The 27,290-nt window shown below is 40.7% G+C and overlaps 1 protein-coding gene across 1 annotated transcript in view; it reads left to right on the top strand.

Moving 5' to 3' along the window:
- Nucleotides 1–27,290, top strand: part of SFMBT1 (Scm like with four mbt domains 1) — a 77,915-nt gene that overhangs the window by 41,248 nt on the left and 9,377 nt on the right. The window contains exons 3-16 of the mRNA XM_065845897.2: nt 5,058–5,152; nt 9,888–10,128; nt 10,579–10,667; nt 11,594–11,840; nt 13,076–13,173; nt 14,276–14,377; nt 15,566–15,716; nt 17,663–17,745; nt 19,185–19,311; nt 20,009–20,122; nt 21,508–21,550; nt 22,829–22,893; nt 24,339–24,478; nt 26,366–26,475. Coding sequence (XP_065701969.1) covers nt 5,058–5,152; nt 9,888–10,128; nt 10,579–10,667; nt 11,594–11,840; nt 13,076–13,173; nt 14,276–14,377; nt 15,566–15,716; nt 17,663–17,745; nt 19,185–19,311; nt 20,009–20,122; nt 21,508–21,550; nt 22,829–22,893; nt 24,339–24,478; nt 26,366–26,475 — 1,705 coding nt within the window. The remainder of the gene's footprint in view (nt 1–5,057; nt 5,153–9,887; nt 10,129–10,578; nt 10,668–11,593; nt 11,841–13,075; nt 13,174–14,275; nt 14,378–15,565; nt 15,717–17,662; nt 17,746–19,184; nt 19,312–20,008; nt 20,123–21,507; nt 21,551–22,828; nt 22,894–24,338; nt 24,479–26,365; nt 26,476–27,290) is intronic.

Below are 27,290 nucleotides of genomic sequence, written 5' to 3'. Positions count from 1 at the left end.
AAGGCTTTAAGCAGCTGAGAAGAATGGTACTAAGACCTTCACTGACATTTTTCCATCTTCCTCAAAAAGTATCAGAGTTCATACAGTCCTCCCTATGTGCTTTTGAAATAGCTGGTGGGGTTTGATAATTGGCTTGAAATTACTCAACAGCGATTTTCCTGAGCATCCTTTTTGTGCCTGGTTTGAGTACAGGTGGCTGTGAAGAGCAAATATTAGCTGAAGAGAGCTCTACTTGCTGAGGTCAAAGACGGTTTCCAGCAAATGCTACCCATGTAAGCACAAGCACATTGGTTTTGCTGGGCCCTCTAATATTGTTTCCTGAAGTGCTTTGAGTTAGACCAGTCCCAACCACTACTGGAATGTTCCCTTCATAGTCTTTGACTGGTGTCATTTTTTCCATTTGATGACAATTAGCAGTTTTTGGAGATTCCTCTCTGTCTTTTTGTTTTTTACATGCAGGCTCTGCCTGCAAGAACGCGGGCAGTGGCCAGGGTTGTTGGTTGTGATGCTCCTCCTGCACTACGAGGGAAAAAGACAACTTTTATTCTTGTCACAGGCTTTCTCAGCTGCTGAAATTCCAACCTGTCTTCATTTATTCATGGCTTTGCAGCTGGTATAGATATAAAAGATTAACTGTTATGAAAAGCAGATTGAAATATATCTACATTTCAGGGTGAGCAACCTTTAGATTAGCCTTAATTGAAGGTCTTGCAGACTTCAGTGTGATGTACTTAAATGTCCAATATGACAGTCTTCAACTAAATCACATTAAAGATGCATGAAAATTTTTTGCCATGAGAATTTAACTGGAATCCAAAGATCGAAACAGTCTGCTGTAGACTGTTTCCATTGCAGGTATTTTTAAGGGCTAATATCCTTAATATTCTGCTACCTTTTTGTGTCCAAATATTATGTATTTATGTATCAAAGAGCAGCAGGACATAACTAATGATAAAATTCAGAAGGGAAGAGTTAGTGTTCACAATAATGTTAGTAGAAATAGTGACAAATGGGAAGCAATATACATATCCAGGAAACTTCTAGTATTCTTACAGACAGTTTTCTCACCTCCAGAGTGAATAAGCGTTCTCCACAGAACCTCTGTAGGACACTTCTCAGATTTTACTTGAGAAAATGTTAGCTTGATTTGAAAGCTTTACTGCCAAAAACTAGTTATATGGCAAGGCCACAGAGATGACAATCGCGTCTGTTTTCTTTCTCCACCTTTATCAAAGTTGCACATTGCCACTGAGCTCATGTGTCCCTCAGTCATCCTGTCTAATATAGAAAAACATGTCTCCATGTAGGAAAAAGCTGAATTCATTTCGGACTTGTGACAATAAAGGATATGGGAAGAAAGAGAGAACGCACATGTATGTACACCTGTGCAGCATTGCATTTATAAATTGTGCTTTAGGATTAAATGGATTAAACATGGTTTTGCTCGTTGTTATCTGTCATATTAATTTGCAAGTTTTCTCACAGTAGTGAGAATTTCTGGTGTAAATATCTGAGGTTTAATTGGGCAGTTTGAACACAGACTGATCGGGACAGTTGTTATGAAACAGACATACGGGCCCTCAGGAATGGAGCTTCATTAAGCTGGTCCTGTGTGTGTCCCGGGATGTGCAAACGTGCAGGACGGGGCTGTGCAACGGGGCAGACTAGATCAAGGGCTTGATTTGAGAGGGCCCTGCTCTGCTGCATCTGTCCTGCCAATAAAAGTTGGTGTGAGCCTTACCAGAGAGCCGGTCCTTTGCCGTGCTCTTGGAGCGTTTCTGCATTCAGATACTGAAAAGCAGATACTTGATTTCTGAGACTTTTCATGGTTTATGTAGTTGTACCGCATGCCACAATTAAAACACTAATTTACTGCTCTCACTGTGAAACCTCATACAGCATTTTTGCTTGGAGCTTTGTTCGATGAGCTCTCAGTGTCGGGTAAGCTCAGCCACTGGAATGCCGTGGCAGGGCCGCCTGTGGGAAGCGGCAGGTTTGGTAAATGCCGCAGCCCCGCTGTGCAGCCTCCTGAAGGAAGGAACCCCTCAGCCCCCAGCTCTGCTGCTCAGGGGTTGCAGTGCCGGGCTGATCACCAGCTCTCCTTTAACTGTAAAACCTTAGTGAAGTGTAAACGCAAGCTGAGTTGAACTCTTACAAATGAATGGAACAGCAGAAGTTTCAGGTGTTTTAAGTTCAAAAATAAAAATATCCCTCTGACTCAATGAAACTCCCCAAAATAAAGCAAGAAGAGTACTCAGTTTGCGAAGAGTGTTGGACAGGAATTTGGAATTTTTCATTTCCCCCCCCCCCGTAAAACGAGTTGCGAGAGGGCTCCTGGGAGTGCTGATGAGACATGGGCACTGTGCAGTACAAAGCAATCAGAGTCCTTCTCACCACTGCGCAGACCTGGAAGGAAACAGCTTTTTAGATGTGAAAACATCCAGGCTACAGAGACCAGGGATTAGTGGAGCGACAAAGGACTTGTGGTAACTCTGGTCCAATTGGGAGCTGGTTTTAACTGTAGTTGGAGGCAAAGAGGTGGCTGGAGCAGCCTGCAAACTGGCTTTTCAGGAGCTCCTTGTAGCAATTAAGTGGCAACATAAGTTACTAATTGACCCTTTCAGTGTGTTAAGTGACCTGTGCCTCATTTAAGGAGCTTAACTGCCCCTTAGACAGTTATCTGATGATAACACGTTATTGAAGACTTGGTGCTGCAGCATTTGGTAAAAGAGCAGTGCTGGAAAGCCTCAGGGTCCCTGTAGGATTCCCAGATCGAGCTACTTGGCTTTCAAATTGTTAAAAAGCACAGAGCAGTCACATGTTTCTCCTCAAACAGGCATACATTAGACCCTGCAAGCCGTGCTTTTTACATACCAAATGCTCAGGAGCTGGAGGGAGTGTGGCTGTGGGTGCTGTTGAGCAGGTGCTGTGGGAAGACGGGCTGGGCCGGGCTCTCTGGGCCCGAGGACAGTGAGACCGAGTCCACTCTGGGTTTCAACTGCCCGTGGATGTTGTGTTTGAGCTGATGGTTCTTCCCACTTTGGTTCTGCAGCTGTGAACTTAAGCAATTTTACAGTTATATTAAAGTAAAATGCTGGTTTAATGAGTTAAGAAATCTTAATCTGTTTTAAAAACCTTTTTGCAATTAAATTTTATTTTTATTAGAATGACTTGCAGCCAGAGCTTTGATCAGCTCCACACTAGTTTGCAAACAGCTTTGCTTTGTGCCTTAACCTCTTTACTCCCTCTTTTTTTTTTTTTTTTATAAACTTACCTACTTCTGTCCTTCTCCACATCTATTTCTTCAGTAAGTTAAAAATTATCCCCTAAAGTGATGGTGATGTTCAAGCTCTGAATTTTTTGAGCTCTGAGGCTTATGAAAGGCCAGTATAACCACTTGTGGTTTGAAAATAGCAAAATGCAATTGGGTTTGGGAGAGAGAAGAGCTGCCTTTAAAACAGATACTGTCATCAGCAAACAAAAGCTAACTGAATATGCATTTCTAAATTTGGGGAAATGATAATGCCCAGAATTACAATGGAAAGTCAAAGATAAGCTTAACAGTCAGTTTGAAGAGAAAATGAACCGATTTTACACTCAGAACTTGTAGTTTTTTTAGACAATTTAAAGTAGCTCACACTTCTGGGCAAATATTTGCCCCTCTCTGTCTGAGGACCAAGAGCTGCTGTGAAGGACACTCAGCAGGTTGTCAGCTTGTCCACGGCTCTGATAAAGGTGTGTAATAGTATTTCATTCGTTTGGGCATGTAATGTTTCCTACTCAAGCTACTCCTTGAAAGAACAGTTACCACGTGCCCTGAGACAGGCTGAGTGCGTAGGAAATGTTGGTGTCCTGTAACCTCTGCTGCGCTCTCCTTGTGCTTTGATACACAGAGATTTCTCTGTTTTCAAATCTAAATGAGGTATCAGGTTTCCTGGTGCCCGGAGATGAAAATCTCTTGTGGTCATTCATAAAGAAAGCTATGGTATAGATCACAGAATCGGTCCAAAAGTGAAAATGAAAAGCTTTATTTGTATGTCACATCACTGTTAGCCCTTTCCCTGCTGAACCTGAAGCTGTGGTTTGTGTGCTGAGGTAGAAATTGCTGCTTACACAAGGTGGGACCCTTCCTGGACATCCCAGCTCTGCCTATAGGAAAAATATGAGGTGGGTGCACACTGGGTGAAGAGGGGACCTGAAACCCAGCTGGGTTGGTGGTGGCAGCAGAACAGGTTACGTGTTGGAGAAAACTGGAGTAGGAGGGGAGCAGGGAAGCAAGCCAAGAACTGATGGAGATACTGGGACGGGATTGCCCATAATAATAGAAAATCTGACAGATTTACAGTGTGGCTCACTGCAGCCAATTGCTTCCCTAACAGCCTGAGTGAGTTTTGAACTTTGGCTTGAGTGGTTTTAGCACATTTTTGCTTTAAATGCATCCAGAAATGAGGTTTTCATGGTCTAAAGAAGCTGTTACACCTTATGAACTGTTTTTTTAAGTGACTAATTTGAGCAATTGTTTTTTAGTTTGAGTTGTATCTCAAGCTGTTTTTCTTAGAACTACCTTGAATTATTCTCTGTGCTTTCAGTGTTTTATAACATCTAAATAAATACTATCAAACTTAAAAAAGAGGGGAATCATATTTTATTTTTAAAAAATCTTTCCAAACCTCTTACTATCAGTATTGCTGTTTGTTGGATGGTTTTTAATTTAATACACTGACGGTCCAAGGCACCCAGAATTTGAAGTCTCTTATATTTGTAGATATGAATACAGAGCTCTCGTGCCTATGTTCTACTCTCAGAAATTGTAGACAACTAGTACTTGAATGAAATCCTCAGGATCTCCCTGTTTTTCAGACCAAATCCAAGTTAAAATGCCCTTCATATACAAAGAAAGGCTGAGTAGTGTCTTTGTGTTTAAATGCATAACTGAAGGTTAGTGCACACTTGCGTAGTCAGTAATTTGGAACTGAAGTGGGGTTTGCTGTAGTTTGTAGTACCATAGAACTTAAACAGCAGGTTGCTAAATAGAAGGCGTTTGGTTTTTCTTCCAGATGCTGGTTCCAGTGTGGAAGAAATGGAATTCAATTGGGATGAGTATCTAGAAGACACAGGAGCAACTGCAGCCCCCCACGGATCTTTTAAACATGTAAGGAACTGTTCTCTTACCATCTCCTACGTTATATTTTTACACACTGAATGTTTAGGGTTTCTTTGAATGAGTTGATGCTCTCAAATCTGGAAGACTAACTAGAATCATGTTTCTTAGACTAATGAGAAATGAGGAATTTCACCTCTTAATTATTGTTTCTTGCCTTCCTCTCTGTACGTAGCACTGGGCAATCCTATTTTCACGTGCTGAAAGGTAAGGGCCTCCTAGTCTTTTCTGCACCAGGACATAAGCTTGATTTCTTCTCATAAAGCCCGGACTGGCCAGTCTGTTTTGTTTTTTTTTCTTTTGTTGATTGCTACTGAACAACTGCTGTGGAGGGAGCTGGCTCTAGAGACTTGGTGGCATACTTCTTGAACAGCAAAATTCAAATGTGCTCTCGAAGTTTTAATGGTGGCTCTCAGGGAGGTCATGGAGAAAATAGCTCTGCCAAACACTTGACTGTAGTAGTTAGTAGTTAGAAAACTGATTAGGATAATTGTCAAGCACAGGCTTAATGGATACGATGAAGTCTTGGTAAGCCCTTGTCTTTGCTCTTGGATATATTTAATCAAATGTTCATTGGTAGAATGAGTGCACGGTCCTGTTGGATGAGATCTAAATGTGAAATCTGGCATTTTGCACTGGGTCATCAGTGAAGGTGAGCTGTGTGGAGCTGGTTTCCAAACCTCCTGGATCTCTTCCAACAATTGAAACACCTTCTAGACTGCCAGACTGTATCCTAATCCAATTCTTTACTAAAGTTAGTGTTTAATAGTCTTTCAAAGACCCACTCTGGAGGGTAGTGACTTGTGTGTGGCACACTGCTTGGAAAGCACCGCGTGGTGCTTGGGCTTTCAGGTCCAGTGTCACCACTTTCAGTATAGGAGACTTAAATCAGCAGGAAAACAAACTGATGACTGTTCACAGAAGGATGTGCAAAGCATTTTGAGTCCAAAGGTGAACTGCAGGAGTGCAAAGCATTACAGAATTTTTAAAATGTCAGTTGTGTTAGTAGTAAAGATGCACAGTAATTGTAGGCTTTGCAGAGGCTCTTCCACACCCTGAGATGTAATTGTAAGCTTTTTGTTCAAAGTAAACATTCAGGATTCTCATTTCTGAAGGGGCCTATGCTTGCTTTGTTTTTCCTTAGTATACTAAGGCTCTAAGCAGGAGCAAGCTAACTCAGAGCGGTGGCGTCTGTGCAGCCCACGTTGAGAGAGCAGTGTGGGATCAGAGCAGAAGTGCGAGGAGTGGCCTGTCTGCTCCTCTGGTGCGCTTTACCTTACGTGATCTCTGCTAAAGAAACTCGCTATCATAGCTCGGACATTATACAAAGTAATTGTAATGCCAACTTTACAGTGATGGCCAACTGAACTAACATTGCAGCCATATTTTGTTAATTTGCAGGATCCATGCTTTCAACGACTTCATTGCCCCTGCACTGTGTTCTTTGCCAGCTCAATTGTGTCAAACAGGAGATCTGTGGCCATCATCAGTAAAAACACACTTAGGCTTAAAAAAGAATCCACTTTTTAAAAAAATTACTCATTATGCGTGTAGAACACGGTCCAGTTATGCTGGTGCCAGTAACATTGTGGCAGGGGTGCTTTAGTGAGCAGGAGGTGGCAAAGCCATGTCCCCCATCCTTTCTGCTGCTCTCTCACAGGGTGCACAACCAAGGAGTGATGCTGGGTGAGCTTGGCTGGTCACTGCGCACCTGGCACGGGGGGCTGGCCTGGGGACTCGGGGTGCCGGGAACACAGTGCAAGGTCGTGCCCACCTGTCCAGAGGGGGAACCACTGGGCATTTAGTAGCAGAGTTGCCTTAGAATTTGTCTGGAGGTCAATTTTGACATTGTCTGTAATAAACTTGGCAGAATATTTTGGAAAGTTAATGCTGACACCGAATTGACAAGCAGAGAGAGGAGCGTATTCACAGCAGTGTCACATCGCCTGGATCTTGCTGTTAATAGAAATTCAATAGCGCAAGGTCACGTGCTCAGAATTTCTGCTGTTAGAAGGTAATGGTGTGGAAAAGGTAGAGGAGGAGAACGTCAGTGCCTCCCAGTGGAGACTGACAGCCTGTCTATGTGGGGAAGCCCTAAAAAAATGTTAGTGTGATTACCAGGTGAGAAATTTTCAGTGGAGAGCCTGCAGGCACTGGTGTCTCTGTGCTGGTGACAGGTGCTCCCTCCAGCTGGAAACTGCGCGGTGCGAGTTGTTTGACTTGAATGAGTGACCTTTATAATCTGCTGACAAGAGGAAACTACTTTTGTACTCTTGAAAAGACAGAGGGGAAAAAAACCTAAACTGAAGAATAATATTGGCACAAGAGTTAATTAATTAATTAATTAATTAATTAAAATAAATTTTAGATGGAAGCTTAAGGGTTTTTTTTTGGTCCTTCCTAAAAACTGGAGTAGTGAGTCTGTGACTAGCCTCCCACTATGAGTGGGGGGTGAGAAATACCTAACCCATGTTCTAGGAAAGTATGTGATCAGGTTAAGAAAATCCGTGATCCATCTGTGTTAGCAAAGAACTAGACTTGCTGATGGGAGGGAGGACTTTTTTATATCTGTATGCTTATATTGATTCTGAAAATTTTGCTCTTACTATGAGCAAGATGCGTTAAAAAATGCAAACTATTTCCTCAAATTCAGCATGTGCTAATGTTTAATTTGTTTACACTTGAAAAATTAAATAATATTGAGATCAAAATGACTGTTTGCCTATAATCTACTAGGAAAAAGAGCTTACCGAAAACCTGGAGTTGCACTGGATGCCAGTGCTGGCGTCCCACCTGAAATCTAAATACACTTTCTCTAGAACTGTTGAATGTTCTTTTTTATTTCCTTTCTGCAACTTGTGTATGTGTGTAAACAGATATTAAGTATAATTCAGTGTTCAACAGCATCTGAACACATGTATTTGCTATGTGTTCTTGCATGCTTTCAATACTTTTTGTCTGTTCTTCATAATTACCTGTTTCTGAGCTGAGTCAGATCCTCGGTCTGGGCTGTGTCGTGGCACGCAGTGGGGGAGAGAGCCTGGGGCTGGGGCTGCCCGAGCGATGCTGTCACCTGCAGCCCCCGCCATCCCACCGTGTCTCACCTGCCGCTGGAACCCGCTCTCAGTCCCGCTGTTCCAGGGAAAATACTCTCAGCTTGGCCACAGCCCCTCCTGGCAGCCAGTCAAAAGAAACCAAGTTTTGTGCTTTAACGGCTGGGCGATGTCGCCTTGCCCAGCTGCCAGGAGAGGGTGCTAACTTCTTGGTCTCTGCTCTATCCACCCGGGAACACAAGTGACAGTGCTTGAAAAATGCACCTGCCTTTGGGGAAAGCTCCGTCTGCTGCTGTTGGTTTTGGTGAATGCAGCTCTCTCCACTGGGAGGCTTTGCGAAAAGTTTGCACATAGAGAGCCGCACAGATTTCCCAGTTCCTCAGATTTTGTGTCGAGCTCATGGCTTTTCTTTCAGGAATCACAATATGAAGTCTTTTTGTAATACCTCTTCAGCACGGCAGCTACCTTTTTGAAGCGATGACCTCTGTAATATCACTTCAAAACATCTGCAGGTATTGGGTCCTGCTGATTTTGTTCTTAGGAAGGGTTTTCTCTAAGTGAAGGGCATTAACCTAAAGGATGTGAACAGTTAACAGAAGCGTATACTTTTCTTTCTGGTGTGGTTCTCTTAGTTTTATTTTTAGCAAACCAGTATGTGCTGGCTGATGAGACTGTAATAGCTGTGGCAGTTACTGAACTGTCAGTGCAGAACTGGTAATAAATAACCCAGAAAATACCTACTGCATCTGCATCACACCGAAAGCCTTTCTTGCAGTTGATTCAAAGAGGAAATGGAACTTGGGACCACTTAAGAAAAAAAACACCAGTTACATTCATTTGAGAACAGAGGATCGATGTGTTAGATCTCTGAGGCCAGAGAATTAAGCGTAGCTCATAGACATACTATAGTGAGAGCAGAACAAGGTTGTCCTGCTCTTTCAGGAGTGTTTGGGCTGGGAGAAGTTAGGGATATGAGAAACTTAATGTTTTGCTTTCTCTTTATGTTTATGCTCCAGTACCTGCTGCTCTGCAGTCCCGTTCCTCACCTGCACACAACACATGCACATACACCTGGTATTGTTATCAAAACATGAGTTCACTGAAGAATACATATTGTTTATGTTCTATGCCATTTATGTAACAATGCTACATACAGAACTATTTAGGTTCTGGAACAGAGACATTAAAATTCCCTGTTCTGCAATTTGTGCAGATTCATGCCTTCTTAAGTGAGCATGGTGGAAGAGACAGTGGTATCATTATCTAGAGCACATGTATGTGCTTTAAATAGGCTTTTTGTCCAAAGAGGTTGAAACACATAGTTTAACACAAGAAGTCAAAGTTGTGCTGCTGAGCTTGACCTTTAGTTCTGCCGAGCTTGACAGCCCAGCTGCGAGTTGGGTGAAGTATATCATTCAGGGCAGGAAGATGAATTGCAAGATAGTGATTTAAGGTTGAAAAGATACTCTGAAATGCAAAGGAGGTCTCATTAATGATGATTCTGTGTACATTCCAGTTCAGGTCGCATAATGCAATGAAGTTGTTTCTCTGAAAGGACTAGATAGCATTTGGCTTGAGATTCTTTTGCTAATGAACATGTCTAAGTAGTTCCCCTTGCTGTTCCATGAAGTTTCTGGGACGTGCTCATATGCGATGATCTTCTTCCTCTTCAGGTGGATACGAGTTTGCAGAACGGTTTTGCTCCTGGTATGAAGCTGGAAGTTGCTGTCAAGTCTGACCAGAACACCTACTGGGTAGCCACCATCATTACTACCTGTGGGCAGCTGCTCCTGTTGCGCTACGATGGTTATGGGGAAGACCGCAAGGCTGACTTTTGGTGTGATATCATGACAGCCGATTTACACCCCATCGGCTGGTGTGAGCAGAACAAGAAGATTCTCAAAGTGCCTGAAGGTATTGACTCCATATGCAGAAGTGGGGAGTACACGCAAAAGGATGCTTTTGCCCTTTGGGAGCCTGGCAGATAGTCTTCATAAGTGGTGTTTGTGCAGGTGTTGTTGCTGAGATGACAAGTTGAGATTGTCTGCCATGTTCATCTAAAATCCTGTGGCTTACAGTAGGAGGTTGCTCTTTCACCAGAGAGGAGTTAGTTTAATTTCAGAATTGGACTTATTTTTACAGGGGCTTGTGGTTATCTTAATCATCTCCCACCAAATTCTACTGCATTGTCATTTCCTTTAAAGATTTCATTGTTGTTTTGTTCCTTCTTTTGAGATGTTACTGGTGAGTGTGTGGCTGATCCTTGTGAATTAGGCAGTGCAAGAGCATAGTAATGTCTTGTTGTCTGAATGATCTTTAACTGACAGGAAGAATCACAGTCTGTCTTCTTCACTTTTCACTTAGGTATCAAGGACAAGATACCTGACCAGGAGGAATTCCTCCAGCGGGTGCTGAAGGGAGCCTGCAGTGCTCCTGCCAACCTGCTGGAGGGGGTAAGTGCAGCAATGTGCTACATCTTGGGGTTTGTATTGGTATTTCCCTTTGTAATTAAGGAAACTACTATTCAGATTGTCAGTTCAATTCCATTTTTAACTTTAGGGAGCATTGCAGTATGCTGCTGACCTTCAAGTTCCACTCTCTAGTGTTTCCTATTTACAGTATTTAATTTTGATAGTGTTATCCTGAAACGTATCTGTCTCTGCAGGTTTGGGCTGTTCATTAGTGCTATCAAAAGTAAGACCTTTCTCAAACTCCCTTAGGTTTCAGTCTTCCTCCTGTTCTGTGTCTCCTTCATACAGCTCTAAGGAAATAATCCTTTCTTTATCTAGCTTTCACGCTGGCCTCTTTCTCAGTTGACTCCTTTCACCAATTTTGGGGGTTTTTTTAACTAATGGGCAAGGTATTGTTTCACTTAAATCTTGCATCTTTGCGAGTGAAGAACCAAATTTTTATCCCTTCTTCTGCACTTCAAACAGTATTTGCACCTCATTTCAGTGTCTGGTTGTAAAGTACAGAACATGATTTTTTTTTTAAATGCTGTTGATGTCTTCTTTACAACTAGCATTTTAATCTTTGTATCTTTTCTGTCTAGTTATCTTTGTATGCTAGATGACTCAGTTTTAGAAAGCAATCATTCATGTTTCCTTCCAACTTTGAATATATAAGTGATAATGCTTCTGAAAATGATGATGAGGACTTAAGTGAAATATGTGACTGTCTACAGGCAGAGCAGAAGCTCTGATGCAAGCACCAGCAGTTCTCAACATTGTAATTTCTGCTGTCCTGTGTTAGTAAGGGCCTGGTATTTCTTTACTTCTCTATTCATACTGTATTAATGTAAAAATAATGCACATAAAGAAGTGGAAGTACGGGTTTTGTTTTGGTCTGTTATACAGAATAATTTGTGTTCTTTTTGTAGCTTCACAGAGGGAAAAATCCATTGGATCTAATTGCACCAGGCTCCCGACTAGAACTGCAAAACACCCGGGATTCCCTGGCAGCCTGGATAGTCAATGTGGTCGAAAATGTTGGTGGGAGACTTAAATTGCGATACGAAGGTCTGGAGGATTCTGACAAATTTGACCAATGGATATTCTACTTGGACCCTTTTCTTCATCAAGTGGGGTGGGCAGCTCAGCATGGCTATAGCCTGCAACCACCTTTAGGTACTTCAAAACATAGATCTTTTGTATGGTGATGAGAGGCTAGAGAATACTGCTCCTGCTTTTCGCACGTGGTCGGTATGCGATCTGGCAAATATTGTACCTAATGAAATGTAAGTGGAAACACCAGTAAATAGTCCTAGGAGGACTTTCACCCACTCGTTCAGAAGTTGCTGAATGGTATTTTTGGTCAAAACCTTCCACCTGTCCGTGGAGAGGCGGGAGCTGAGGAGGGGGTTGCCTTCATGTTTAATTTTGGTAGGTTCATATCCTGGCAGGAGGAAAGTTATCTGTTCTGGAATTACTGCTCAACAGGAGCTTTTGCAGCTGGGACTCTTAAGTCCACTGGGCTAATTAAAGCCGTGTATGAAGAGGTATTACATGGATATGAAAATGTCCTTAAAAATGGGTGCCCACTGAATGAGTGTGTGGAAGCGGGGGCAGAGGGTGAGACAGATCACTGTTTTAGTTGTGGGCTTTTTTTAATGTTTTCCCCTTAGGGCAAGAAGAAATCGTGCTGAGGAAAACAAAGCAATTTCTGTTGGAATGACCGGGCATACTGTATTTGCTAGTGCTTGAGCAATTTCTGTCAAAATCAGAATTGTGAACAGGGGGACACCAAATCACTGACAGAAACAAGATGGGTGGATTCCACATCGCTATTTAAGTGAATAATGGCTTTAAAAATTATTAGTTAGCTACTAGACTTGTTTCCTTTTTCTGTCTGCCTAAGGGCCTTTGATGTACTCACAGGCTTGACTAGGGGGATCCTTTGTGCACGCTGATACAAGTCGTTCCTCTCCTATCAGAGGGGTGTGTGATCCACAATTACAGATGCTAAAAGAGTAACTTCTGCAACTGGGACAGAATTGTGGAACTTTTTTTGAGCTTTCTGCTTGCCTACACATAAAGCAGACTAGCGTTATCCAGGTAGGGTTTGTTTTCTGGTAACATGTTTCTCCAGAAGTTTTCCTTGGTGCTGATGTGAACTCTGTTTTCTCAGAAAAGCTAGACTGGGCAGCATAGGGGTGATAGTGCTGCTTGACTTCAGTCCCTTTTTGTAACACATACAAATGTCTAAGAAAACAGTAAATTTTTAAGAAGGAAGGTACTTGCACAGATTCTGAATGGATGTGAATTTAGCACTTGGAGGAGCACAAATCAAACTGAGTTTTCTGAGGGAAAGGGAGAAGAAGAAAGACAACTTCATTCACTGTTTTCCGTTCTTTTCACTCAAGCCATTAGGTCCTTGAAGAGTGAAGCAGATTGGCAAGAGATTCTGAAGAAGGTGAAAGAGGAGGAAGAGGAGTCATCAGTTCCTACAGACCTCTTTAAGGTAAAAGCATAATATGTGTCGTTTAATGCTGTGGATGATGTTGTGTTATATTCCTAATAAATGATATAGGGAAGTCAGTCACTGTTACTGGAACTTCTTAGTCTGTTTTGGTTTTTGGTTTTTTTTGGTTTTTTTTTTTTTAATTGTTTTCCTTTCTCTGTTTTGAAAAATCATACTATGGTAAAATTCTTGTTAAGTTAGAAAACATGCCTGTCACAAGTATGTGAGCCGTTAGTGATAATACTGGGAGAAATCCCATGTTCTGATCCTTTATAATGGCATTTCCGATTGTTCACCAGCCAGTCTTGCGGATTGCCGTCCTTCTGGAGGAGCACAGGGCCACTGCATCCTCTAACTGTGTGAGCACTTTGAAAAGTTTAACGTGTAACAAGTAATCTGTAACCTGATACAGTCACACACGCTGTGTAAGGTATCCTGTTATATCCCAAGTGGTGGGAAATGTTACTAATTAGTCTGAATTTAAACATATGTGAATTTAAAAAAAAAAAAAAAACAAACAACTTGATATGTTTTGATAAATAGGAATGTAAATTTAGTCCTTCCATGGTCTTAGTTCATTTTTCTCAGCTTCATTTGGACCTCTGAGTAGAACAGAACAGGAGATACTGTTGCTCTTTAATGTATTGGGTCAATATACAGAGCAGGATATACGTAACTGTGGAGCAGGAATCCTGTTTTGCAGGTTTTTATTAGATTGAAAATGAAGACTTTTATAGTTCTAGTTTTAGATTTTATAGTTTTAGTTTTAGATTAGCTCATCACGAGTGCTAAAGGTTAGAGGGAAAAAAACATTTTTATTGACTTACCAAACCACCCTGTATTGTGAAATCCTGCTCTTGTGTGGAGAATATCAGAGGAAGAAATCCTTGGGACTCAGTTTCCTAAAACTCATAGAAAACTGTTGATCTCAGAGGGCAGCTGGCGTTTTCTTCTCATTATAGAGAGGTTGCTGGTACTCCAACATGTTTATTTCTTAGAATGAACTAATAAAAACTCCGGTTATCCCCTTCAGCTGAATTAAGTAAGTTACATCTTTTTGAGGGTGGAAGGCAGGTAATCACCCTGATGCTTCATTTTTCAGGATAAACCTGTGATTGGAGTGCATGCGTTCTCTGAAGGCATGAAGTTAGAAGCTGTGGACCCAATGGCTCCTTTTGTAATCTCTCCTGCTACAGTTGTCAAGGTACAAGGGTCCTTTAGCTTGTCCTATTAAGATTCAATTCAATTGCTACTTCTGTTCTTAAATGCTCAGGAAATTCTCACAAATTGTTTATCTTAAAATCCTGAACTAGTTTTCAAATGATGTATTCTGTGTGTCTCCCTTAGGGGACAAGTTGCCAGGTAAGAAAAACCTGCTGGTGGTGAAGACATTGAATTTGAAAGTAGGGGAGAAGTTCTATAAAGATACAAACTCAAAAGGTCAAGTGACCAAAAATGTCAAACCCAGATTTTTAAAATTAGATATAACCCCTCGTAATCTGAGTATCCACTTGAAGATACATTTTGAGGGTTTGTTTTTGCAAAAATTAATGTTGTTGCTGTGTGCAAGCTCTGATGTTTAAGTAGCCTGGATTTCGAACAGGGGCCCATACATGGATTTAAAAGTTGAAATGAAAACTCCCCAACATAATCAGGTTTTGAGCAACTTCTGTCTTCCTGGCTTAGTAAACAGGTGAAAGGTTTTAAAGAGGCCTGCGTTAATGTAATCAGCCAAAGTGTTGCTGCACAACAGAAAACTAGGACATGTTTTTAAATCTTTTTTTGTTATTTTCCAGGAACTGTTGTTTTTTCTTTAGTACACAGAGTCTCTCAATATGATATCTTACATTTTGGTGGTCCATCTCTTTCAGTTTCTTGAAATAAGATGCTCACTTATTACTAAAAATTCACAGCTAGTTTCTAGCAAAGCCAAATCATGTACTTTTCTTGATATTTTCTTGTCCTGTTGCTAGTTAGTTCAGGAGTGTAGTGGTTTTACTTGTCACAGTCCATCCTAGGACACAGTTTGGCCTTGTTAAAATAAGCAGTTTTGTTATTACAGAATAATAAGGCTGCAAACTCTAATTTCTCTGCATTTTTCATAAGAAAATTTCATATAGCACTTTCATATAGCACCTTTTCAAGTGCTTGTACATTGTATTTTATTATTGCTTATTTTTAAGTTTCCAGACAATGCAAAGGAATCTGCTGGTTTATGAATCCCATAGATTCTATTTAAGTTTGTTTTCTTTACCCTCACAGTATTTCAAGGTAACAAGTTTCCATCATGCAGTGTTGCTGTTTAGTAAAGTTATCAAAATGGGGGAGAGGGAGCTGTAGATCAGAATCCGCCACTTATAAGACCACGTGGTTCTCTTTTGGCTAACTACAGGTGTTCAATGAAAAATATTTCATGATAGAAATTGATGACTTGAGAGCAGAGCGTACAACCAGCCGCTCTTACATTTGTCATGTCAACAGTGCTGGTATCTTCCCCGTGCAGTGGAGTCTGAAGAACGGTTTGCACCTCAGCCCCCCGCCAGGTACGTCCGTGCAGGCTCGGCACACGGGCTCCTCTTGCTGGGAAACAGGTTGCCCGTCCCCAGAGTGCTGTGTTTAGCACAACACTTTTGCAAAATAATTAACACAGAGAAGCACAAGCAAAAAGCAAAAAAGATCAAATTCTGAGAAACGGGAGCTTTCTGTTAGTGAAACTGAGGTTTCCTGGGTGGGTGCCTGGATTTGAGAAGATGACAGTGGCTGGGGATGCTGGTCATGCATAAAAACCTGAACACTTGAACGAATGGAGTGTGTGTTCCAGGGCAGGAAGGCAATCTTGATTTCAGCATTAATTAACATGATATCAGAAGCCTATAGTCTTTGCACTGAATTTTTGCTTCTGGTCAAAACGGAACATTGTTATCCCCTGTCTTACAGTATTTTTAGAGTCTCGTATCAGTTAGAAGCTAATGAAGTATTTTTTTTCCAAGGACCTATCAGGCAAGGTAGCAGATTGCTGAGACATTGCTTCAGGACATAAGGGAATTGGGGAGTGATCCTCAGCTACTGAAATATTTATGCATTTTCTCAAAATGGAAATGTCAATGGTGTTGTAAAACCAGGGACTCAGTACTTTTATTCACTGTCACAGAATTTGGAATGTTTTGGTTTAGCTGCTCGTGACATCAGGGTAACAAAGAGCATAAGATCTTTGTCTCTTGCCTTTCCTTGGGTAAGGTACAAAAAGTGGCTTTGCTTGACCCAGCATTACCTGGAATTTTGCATGTGAAAGGTGAAATCTCATTTTCTAGGCATGTGAGCAGAGCTGACAGAGAGTTTAAGCTTCCTCTCTTATAGACCCACCAGAAGTGGTGGAATTCTCTATTGTGTGAAGTCTCAAAAGTCCTATTGGTGCTGATAACACCAAGAAAAATAAGTAGTTCCTTCTGTGGTTAGGCCTTCTCTGAGGGGTGGTTGAACTTGATGTTTTTAGATTGTCATGTTGATACTATGTATTCAGACTAGTTTTGATTTTATTTTATTTTATTTTATTTTATTTTATTTTATTTTATTTTATTTTATTTTATTTTATTTTATTTTATTTTATTTTATTTTATTTTATTTTATTATTTCTTAAACCCCTGTCACAGGCATTTCTTGTAGCGGAGCGCTTCCAGGGTACGACTGCAGTAACTGCTGCGGTTGTCTCCTTGCTGATACAGTGCCAGCCTCAAGCTGTCGTGGCAGCGCATTTCTGCACCCAGCTCCTTTCAGTTATTTGCTTTTTATTAGATCACAGGGAAACACAGTATTTCCTCTAAGTAGAATTTAATTTGTCTTTTTCTTGGAGAGATGGTCTGTCTCTTGATGGACTCTGTGTTAAGACTCTTTCCTTTGAACATATATGCAGATTTACAGCTGTTGGCAAACTTTATGAGCCACCAAGGACAACTAACTGCTCTCTTTCACGATGTGGTATTTAACATATGTTTGAGAGAGTAATATGTTGGTATTGAGCACGTTTTGGGTGCTGTACTTTAAAAAAAATAAAAGGTTTTGGAGCTGACATGGCATTAATGAAGTAATCTTGTGGAAACTTTGCCAGAATTTCATCTGTACCCTGTGAAAAGGATGCAGAGGCTTCCCCACACTTCAGTTGCTGCTCTTGTCTGCTTAGCAGATGTGCTCGATTCATGCTTCCAGTTGCTCTCTGTGAAGTCACTTTTAGTTTGATGCCATTTCAAGTCAAAACCAGGACTCAAGGTGGGGCAGTGCCCAAAAGCCCCTCTGCGATGAAAATAAAGAGGATTTCTCAAATATGTGAGCACCACACTATGGACTGACCTCAGATGGGTCAGGGAAGCTCTAGTTAGCTGGCAACCTTGAGTGACCCAAACAGATTTCAGTGATCTCTGCTTCACGTCAGCTTTGAAAGGAGTGATTTGTTCTCCTGCTGTTAAACTAACCCCTTTGCTTTTTCTTCACCTAGGTTATCCTGGGCAGGACTTCGACTGGGCAGACTACCTCAAACAATGTGGTGCTGAGGCAGCTCCCCAGAGCTGCTTCCCTTCGGTAAGGTTCTCTTGCAGTGAAATCTCTCTTCTGTTATGTGAATGATGCTCTTGATTCCAAGGAGAAGAACCTTTTGCATGTTTTTTACTTAAAGTGCCTGTGATAACCGAGGAAATGGAAGAGTTAAGAAAGCGCAAATGTATGTGAACAGTAGTAGGTGCGTGCCAGCTTCCTAGATAAGTAAGTGGTGGACCAAATGCTTCAGTCATGATACAGAAGACTGAAAAGAAATGAGTGTTTTTTAAAACTGAGATATGAAAGAGTCCATGAAATAGTCATAAAACAGTATCAATGCTTCACACTCCTGTAGTTGTGGAAACAAGGCCTTTTAATAGACCATGTTTTCATTTACTTAATGTACTCTTTCAATCTTCCTTTCAGCTTGAAAAATTCATTCCATTGTATTAATCAATAACAAGTCATCTTAAATTAGTACCAAATAATCATTTTACATTGTTCAGTGCCTGAAGTACTTGCTATATTTTGGGCTTCTGTTGGTTCAGTGACAGTGTTGCTGTCTCCCAAAGCAGAATACCTTGTCAAGCAGAAAAGGGTACTACTAGCACCTGCCTTCCAGTTCCATTTACAATCTTGGGCTATTGCAGTGCTTAGGGGAAGAAATTAAAATGAATAATTACCATTTTTTGAAAAGGGTGTTGGTGGCTGTGAATTCTTGTTGCCCTTGTCCTGTCTTGTAAACTGTTGCATCTTAAAACAGGTAATTGAATTTATTATCCCTTTTCTGAGAAGACTTGATCACTGTAGGCTAGTTCTAGAATTCATAACATATTGATCCTGTAATTATGTTGCAGGGCGGCTCTGGGAGGAAGCGTCCTCTGTCTGCCTGTTACACCTTCTCTTTAATTCACGCGCTTCAGGGTTGGATGAATATCCGTTCTTACATTTTAGGATATTTTTGATAAATAGGGTCTAAATTGGTGAATAAAGTGAAATCTTACTTATATAAAAACTGTAAAATGAAAAGAAAGCTTCCATTGCTATCTGCCAGAGCTCATTTGGATGAGGCAGAAGTGTTATTTGCATAGGTAAAATGGATTTCCAAGCTAACATAATGGAAGAGAGGGCCTGGTCAGACTATTTGTTAGAATTATTGCTTGGGCAGCAAGCAGCAGAGAATTCCTGGTTGCTTAGAATGCACTCAATCTTTTCAGTGAGTCTCAGCACCTTTATTTTTAAGTACAAACATGTTCTTTTCTAGGTCTGTCTATAGAGTCTTTTTTAAACTTAAATTCTTCGTAGTTCATAATATATCTTACTTGTATTCAGTGTGTGAATTATCTGAAATCTTCTCTGACTACATGAGTATCTTTTTATGTTACTCAGACTCTGAGGCTTTTATGTGTTGCTCCTGTTCATGGCTCTTCTTATCATATAATGAGTATACAGATGGTATTTTACTGAAATACTATTTTTCCTAGTTAACTTCTGACCACGGATTTAAAGAGAATATGAAACTTGAGGCTGTGAACCCAGTTGATCCTGAAGAAGTTTGCATTGCTACAGTCACCAAGTTGAGAGATTCCTACCTCTGGCTTCAGCTGGAGGGTAAGCCTGATGTGGGAGAGGAGAAGAGCGCTTGCATTGCTGCTTCTGTAGTACCATCATCAAACCTCAAGAGTGTCTGAAGCAAACCCACTGCTTGCTGAATATGGGCAGCAAATCACCATTGCCTCAATGAAAACACAGCAAAACCCCCTTTGCATGTCTGTTTCCCAGTTAGCCCTGGATGGCGGTTGGTTGTTTCAGCCAGGCAAAAATGGCCTTTGTGTGTTGCAGCGCGTCAGCACCAGGCTAGTGCACTCTGTAAAGTGCTGAGCAGTGTCTTTTAGAAAGGAAGGGCCTTGTAACTTTTTCACAAATGAGTGACTTGTGTTCTGAGAAAGCTTTGACCAGATCTAGGAAAAAACTTTTAGAGAGGTTCTTCATTAAGATAGAATAGGCCTGTGTCATCTGTTTTCCGTTATAATCCCATTTCTTGATTGGAAGTACATCAGCAGCCACTTACTATGCACTGTGCATCTCTGCTAAATTGTGGATGGCAAATTCCCATCTCCAGCCTTTAGGAGGAAGCAAATGAGGTCAGGAAATGATCTGGTCAATAAAAGGCAATGAATAAACAGTTGATATTGTGTACCAGATACGCCATAAGTAAAAGCAACTTCACTGGCAAACATATAGCAAGCTTTAAGCAGCTGATGTGTTTTATGACTGGTTTAAATTTTTGCTTCTCTAAACTCAACAGGCTCCAAGAAGCCCATCCCTGACTGTATAGTGAGCGTGGAATCAATGAATATATTTCCAGTGGGTTGGTGCGAGACGAATGGATATCAGCTCAGACCTCCTCGCAAAGCAATAGGTACCAGCTCTGGTCTTTTTGCGGTGGTTAGCGGGGTTGATAGAAATGCCGAGACCTTCAAGAGCAGGCTACTGCAGACTTACCGTAGGTATCCCTGAGCTTGGAAATGCTCACCATGTGCAGAGAATTCATGCCTTGTCCAGTTGGAATCCATACAACTCAAACTAGGCAGTGTTGGTTTGAGACCCTTACAGACTGTATGAGCATGTGGAAACAGTCCATTAGACACAATGCAGAAATATATCTGTGTGTGTGCACACACACCCAGGGAATGCAGATACTTCTGTCTGGGCTGTTCTTATCGTGGGTCTGACCCTGACAGGGATTTTACATTTGCACTTGTGCAAGTGAAATTAATGCTATAACAAAACGGTGTGGGGTGTGTATACATTCTGGAGTTGAAGTAAAGAGGACTAGCTTTCTAAATGGGCCAGATGGTAATAGTCCTTGAATGACAAAATGTGGAAAAGTAAATCCTACCTGGTTAAACTACTCTGATAAGTAGTGTAAGATAGTGTCTTTTCTCAACTGGGCAGTGAGCTCTCTTTATTAAAGTTTAATGGGAGCTGGAGAAACTGAAGAACTTCCTGAATGTTTGTTAAGTAAAAAATAACAACAACATTGTAAGATTGAAATGAGCTGTTATTTACCACAAATCAAGGGAAAAGAAATTAATCTGAGACCTGTCTGCACTGCCAAGGACAAAGGAGGAAACAGGGGGAAACTAAATAGAGAACAGGTGATTTAAAAACAAATCTGGAAGTTTTCTGGGGACAAAGCCTGAAATTGCATTACCTTGTTTGATGTTAATGCCTGATTGAGAAAGCCAGAATTAGCAAGTGGACCCATCACCTGGCTGACTTTCTTAGTTGCAGCAGTGTTTTCCTCCGTAGCCATTGGCTCAAGCCACACACGTTTCTAACCAGCTAATTTCATTCCATTTCAAAGTTAAACAGTGTTGAAGTTCCCTGTGCCAGTGATGTGATGAGTTAGGCCTTTGAACCTTGAGTGAGGTTTCAGCACCTTGGGATGCTGAATAGGAAAGCACATCATTCAGTTTTTACTGGTGTTATAGGTAGTTTAGTGGCTATGGTGCAAAGAAAGATGCACAGAAGGTGAGATTTCCTGGAAGACTGGGATATGCATGCCTGATTTCATTATTTTTTTTAGTGAAAGTTAAAGTAAACCTTTGGGGGTACTTAAAATTACGTGGAGCAGCATGTCTCTAGTGCAGCTGGGTCGACTAACACTGCAGTGACTTTGAATGTAGGTTCTTTTTGGTGTATAACTCAAAGGAAATGAGGCTAGTATACATATTGTGCTAGAAGTTTAATTTGTTTACCTCCCATACTTCACTGTTTCTATTTTCTTCTTCTTCCTTTCAGTAAACAAACAGAAAAAAATTGCAGTGGTTCAACCAGAGAAACAGTAAGTAACAGGTTTTTTGCTTTTATGTTTTTTGTTGGCGTTTGAGTTGTGGGGTGTTTTGTTCTTCTGCTTGGCAAGTCATGTTGTCTTAGGGGAGATTTAGCTTTACAGAAATGCCACACTGAGGGCTGAGAGATTCCACCATCCATTTATCTTAATGCTGGTAGTTCCTGTTGATGTTGAAAAAGACCTCTTGCACTGCTGTAGTAGGAGATGGGAAGCATGGAATTTGTTTTTGACAACACTAGTGCGACTCAGCTGAATTATTTAATAGGTCAAGTCATTGAAGTTCTGGGGTTGAAATTGTTGATCTTTCATTTTTAAAAGATTGCCTTATCTGTGAGTACTGGAGTGCATTTAGAAAAAAGTAGCCTGATCTTAAGACTGTGTTTCTAAGTCTGTGCTTGAGCCTTTTTTTAATGATGGTTAATAGAGAAAATTACTGGTTTTCTTTTTAGTTATATTCCCTTCTCAAATAATACTGTTTCTATAATGTAAATATGCTTAGAAAATGTAGCTGCTGTAACAAGTAGCTGTGATTTTGCACAGGTGATCAGAAAATTTGGCTTTAGTGTGAGTGCTGTCATTTAATAGACGCACTTCTAATAGTTCCTTCCCACATTAGATTTGGGCCAGACTAGCCAAAAAGGCTAATATTCTGCTAGTATCTACAATTTGTCTATAAACTCTGTGTCATGCATATGAAAGTCCTTCATGTGAGCCTGCTCACAAATGCTCAGTCGAATGCCTGACAGTTGGTTTTATTGACTCTTACAGCTTTGCAAACACCAGAACTGCCAGTAGTCCTGCCAGTGCTTTCATTGCTTCTGAAATACTGAGCAGACTGTTCTCTGTTTTGTAATTAGGATTCTTGTCAAAGTACTTGAGTCATTTTGGTTGTATTTTATTTAAAATGCATATTTTTCAAAATGCATAAGATAAGACTGTACACTGCCTTGTGCCATGAAATATGAAACGAAGTTAAAAGGAAGCAGAAAATATAAACTGTTGTCAGGAGCTTTGTGTGATGTGTTTATCGGCACGATAGCCCCTATATTGCAATCAAGGAAGGACTGCTGCTGATTGTAGCAGTACAGTAGTCGTTTCCAAATTGAATTTGATAGATTTTGCATGTTATTATTGTGAAACAGGGGATGTATAAAAAGCAGATTAATAAAGATGGACCTGAAGGAAAACAAAAAGGTTGTATTTTAGTAACTGAGAGGTGAGCATCCTTACCATCTGTCCCTTTTCTCAACCTCCTCCTTTTCATTTCAGAATTTTGTCTTCAAGGACAGTTCATGATGGACTAAAGAACCAGGAACTGAACTCATCTGACTCAGGTACTGATCAGACAGGGCAGGCTCACTAGGACAAACTCCTCTAACGGTTCAGCTGCCTCATTGCTCAGCTGCTCAGCACTGTGAGGAGAGGGGAGAGGAGGAAAGGGTTTTTCATCCCTATGCGATTTGCTGGACTTCAAACAAGAATGATACAAACAAAACCGTACAGTTATTTGTGTCCTACAGTTGATATGTGAATTAAACCTGGAAATTAGATTTTTACACCAGAACATTTTCCCCCACAGCAGAAGACACACGGAGCCAAATGTGTACTGTGACCTATGCAGATGATTTTTTATTGTCACCTGTTATGTTTGATAATGTTGGGAGAAACATAATAGGCGTGCTACATCTGTGCTTTTGAGTTGTTAGATTCTAGCTTTGGGAAGCAGGTTTTTCTGTTTTTTATAACTTCATCATCACGATCAACAAAAGCAATTCAAACAGTAAACTGCTTTGTGTGCCAGATGGCAAAATCTAATAATTTTCTAAACTGTTGCAAGAATGAATGTGATGAATAAGTACATCTGCTGGTGAAACACTCATACAGATCTATCTGTTTGGCAACAAAATGCCTTTTCTGCTGTTTTCTGTATAGGGAAATGCACATCTGAAGCTGCACCAAGTGCAAGCTTTATAGAAATGATTCGTGCTTGCTTAGCATCTTAATTGGCTTTTAATAGAGTCATAATGTAAATTTGACTTCATTTATCTGCCAGTTACCAACTACTGAATTTAAGATCTTCAAGTGATAGTGTTGCTCAGTCAAGAAAAACTTCAACACTACTAGGGTAAAACTATTTTGTACTGATACATAAGTATCTTACAATGCATATTACACATAACTTTAAATTTGAGCAGCGTTGAACCATATAATAGGTTTAGCAAACTTGATGTCACTCCATCAAAGGTCACTTCATCAGTTGCTGCATCTTTTGTTTGCTAATTGAAGGAGAAGAGTCAAAAAATGCAAAGCAATGTGATATTGCAGTTTGGGTTAAATGGTGGAGAAGAGCTTTGCCAGCTTCTCCAGTGGCAGAAGTTTGGGGGAGAGATAATTACTTGACTGGAAAATGTATCCATAATTGCTGTGTAGGAAGTGCTTCTGCTACCAAAACTTGGGCTTGTCTTCTTGCCTGCTCTCACCATAAACCAGCAGACTAACCAGGAAGAAATGTTTCTTTTCTGACAAATGACCAACTTTATTTCCTATAGTTTTACAATTTGCGAGCACAAGTGCGAAGTATGAAAAATATTTTGGCAACATGGAATAACTAGTGCTGTCATGGCAAAAGTGACACTGGAACTACTCCAAATTCATGTCATTCGAGACTTCTTTTTCCCCTCTTTTTTTTACAACAGGCAAAATTACGTGTTGCAAGAAGTCAATCTTTGCTGGGGAGGTTGCAGCATGTGATTTAAGTCTTTGCTTTCTCATTTCTCAGTGGTAATTAATGGGAAGTACTGCTGCCCAAAGATCTACTTCAACCACCGGTGCTTCTCGGGGCCGTACCTGAACAAGGGCAGGATCGCGGAGCTTCCTCAGTCCGTGGGACCTGGGAACTGCGTTCTTGTTCTGAAAGAGGTGAGGTGGTTGTACATGCTGGTCCTGCAGATAGCGGTGTATCATAAGCGCTAGACAGCCTCTCTGCTTAGAGACAGGTAATTAATAAATTTAAGCTGATAGTGAGTAAAGAGTGTTTTTTCTATAAAGTCAAGTATAAATCACGGACTGTTTTATGAATGGCTGGAAAAAGATAAAAGCTTCTCATTTATCGGTGTTACACTCAGCCTTCTACTGCTGAACTTTATTTTAGGTTAAATCAAAGTAGGTTGTAATTACAACAATCGAAGGAGTTAGTATATTTTTATAGCTGTAATAAATGCTTCAATTTTAATGAACAGAATTTGGTTTCAGATAATCCCGAAATTCCTTTACAGTTTGCACTATTGATGTTAAAACAGAGGAAACACAGATTTTCTTAGTAGGAAGGGCAAACTATTTTCGGTAATTGAAAGAATTTTCTGTGTGTTATAAGTTGGATATGATTTGCAAAGATCAGATGAAATTGTGGTTTTGCTTTCTAATGGAATTGAGGGAGAGGAAGGGGGAGTAAGGCCGGTTTTTAATGCCAAAGAGCCTCTTCTCCAGAAGGTGTTTCACAGCAAATTTAGATCCTTTAGTGCAATAATTATTTTTCCAAATTCTCCAAAAAGGTCATGGGGTGGTTATTATCTGACCTGAGAGGCTGAAAGTTTCCCAAGGTGTAACTATATGAACACACTTGAGCTCTCATGAAATGATCACATTAAATGCAGGAATTGGCTCAACATCTCTGGAATTTCTACCCTCCCAACCATGTATAATAACTGGGAGAGGCCTTAACGAAGTCTATGTGGTAGGCATGCTGTAAAATAAGAGCCTAGTTGACAAGAGTCGATCTGATTATTGAAAAAGTTCAGTTTTTGCATACAGAAAATATCCCATCCTTTCTGCAGGTTTCAGTACTCTGCTGTAGGCTTTGCAGCACTCCAAAAGAGCAAGTGTGAAATGCATTTAACCTTCATTTAACATTGAAGGTTTAACCTGCTTCCCTGCCTGAAAGCATGGAAAATGCGCAGGCCTGCTGATGTGCATGTTCTGAGTGTTGCTAGCAGACCAACCAGTCTGCTTCATTATATTCATTTCATTTATGACTCTTGCTCAAGGTATGAATCCTACAGTGAGTTTGGTACTTGCGTTATATTTATGATTCTTCTGTTGAACAAAAGACGTCTAGACTGCTGCATTAGTAGGACCAAAGCTGCAAGCTTGTTATGTCAGTGTTCTGATGCACCCAATTTGGGAATGATTTAGAATAAGCACGTACTGGAAGTAAGAAATACAATTTGGATGCACATTTTATACTATCCCCTGCTAACTTCAGGCTCTTAAAAAATTTTAGTTACTTTACAGCACCAGAGAAATTCTTATTTTTTTATAGTACAGGCCTTATCATGGTTCATGGAAGCAAAACGGGAGAGCTTAAGATACTGCAGTAGGATTTTGTAGCAAGAAGTGGGTTGGCAGGCAGCAAAATCCTGCAGCATTTTTTGGCACATCTTCACATGTCAAACAATCTCTAAGATAATCTCTCAGATTTACCCAAGGTAATGCAAGTTTTGTAGGATTCAGCCCTGGGATTTAATGTAGCGACATGTAATACAAGGGCAGTGACTTGGAAATTGCTGGGTACAGTCGTGACTCTGCAGACAAGCTCTGAAGGTTTGGCAAGGCCAAAAGTGTCGACTGCTCTCAGTTTTCATTTTGGCAGTACCAGGCGGTATCTGTAACCCTGCTCTGAACGAGTGCTTTGATGCTAGATAATTTGGATGAATAGGAGTAATTTCCTCTTCTACCCTGGCACTTTAAAACAGATTCATTATACAAATAACGGAAATGTATTTTCTCCTCTTCCTTCCCTCGCTGTAGGTTCTCACTTTGTTGATCAATGCAGCATACAAACCAAGCCGTGTCCTGCGAGAACTGCAGCTGGATGAAGAGGCTGCGTGGCACGGGCATGGAGAGACCCTAAAAGCCAAGTAAATTCTTGTCCTGTTCCCCACCTGGTTGATCCCAGTAGCAGTGTTCTCTGCCATCTATGCTTTAACTTCTCACATTTCAGAGAAGGAAAAATTGCTTATACCCTATCAGGATGTTGACAAACTTCAAAATCTTTGTAGATTTCTTTATGACTGTCTGGTGAAGTGCATCTGATTTTAGTGTTCCTTAATGTGCTCTGCTACTTGCATGCAAGCAGCTAGTGGTGAAGTAAGAGTGGTGTGGTACTGGTAGAACACAGCATATTCTCTGGCAGGCCTGCAGGTGAGGTTTAAAATAGTTTAGTTCACCTGAAGATAGTTGTCACTATTTGAAAACAGAAGCACATACTGCTTAGGAAGCTTCATGGCATTTCCACAGCAAGTTTTCAGTGGAAGAAGATTCTTCTGCAATGAGTTGTATTAGTGCTCTGAGATAGCCTGGATGGAAGTCTTTCTACAACAGCTTGCCCTAAAGCACTCCCTAGTTTTCCTGCTGAGCTTTTTGGGTTGCAGCTTCTTTGCAAGATTATTCTGTGGCTAGGAAAAGGGCAGGGATTATATTTGCATATATTGGATAAATCCAGATATTCCTTTATAGTCTTGTAATTAGGTCACTCTGTTTGCATACCAGAGATTAGATTTTCCCAGTGTGCCTTAGCAGACTTCCTACATAGTTTTGAACATGTCAGTAATTCTTTTGTTGGATTAGTTTCGTGTGTAAAAAGACAACCTCTCTGTGCATTGAGGGATCGCTCTGGATTTGGACAATAGGAAGGTCATATGAAACTTTAATGTAAATAGAAGTTGTAGCTGAA

Source organism: Patagioenas fasciata, chromosome 10 (genome assembly GCF_037038585.1).
Source record: "Patagioenas fasciata isolate bPatFas1 chromosome 10, bPatFas1.hap1, whole genome shotgun sequence".
Taxonomy (NCBI): domain Eukaryota; kingdom Metazoa; phylum Chordata; class Aves; order Columbiformes; family Columbidae; genus Patagioenas; species Patagioenas fasciata.
Note: the sequence above shows the minus strand (reverse complement) of the source record. Positions and strands in the feature narration are given on the sequence as shown.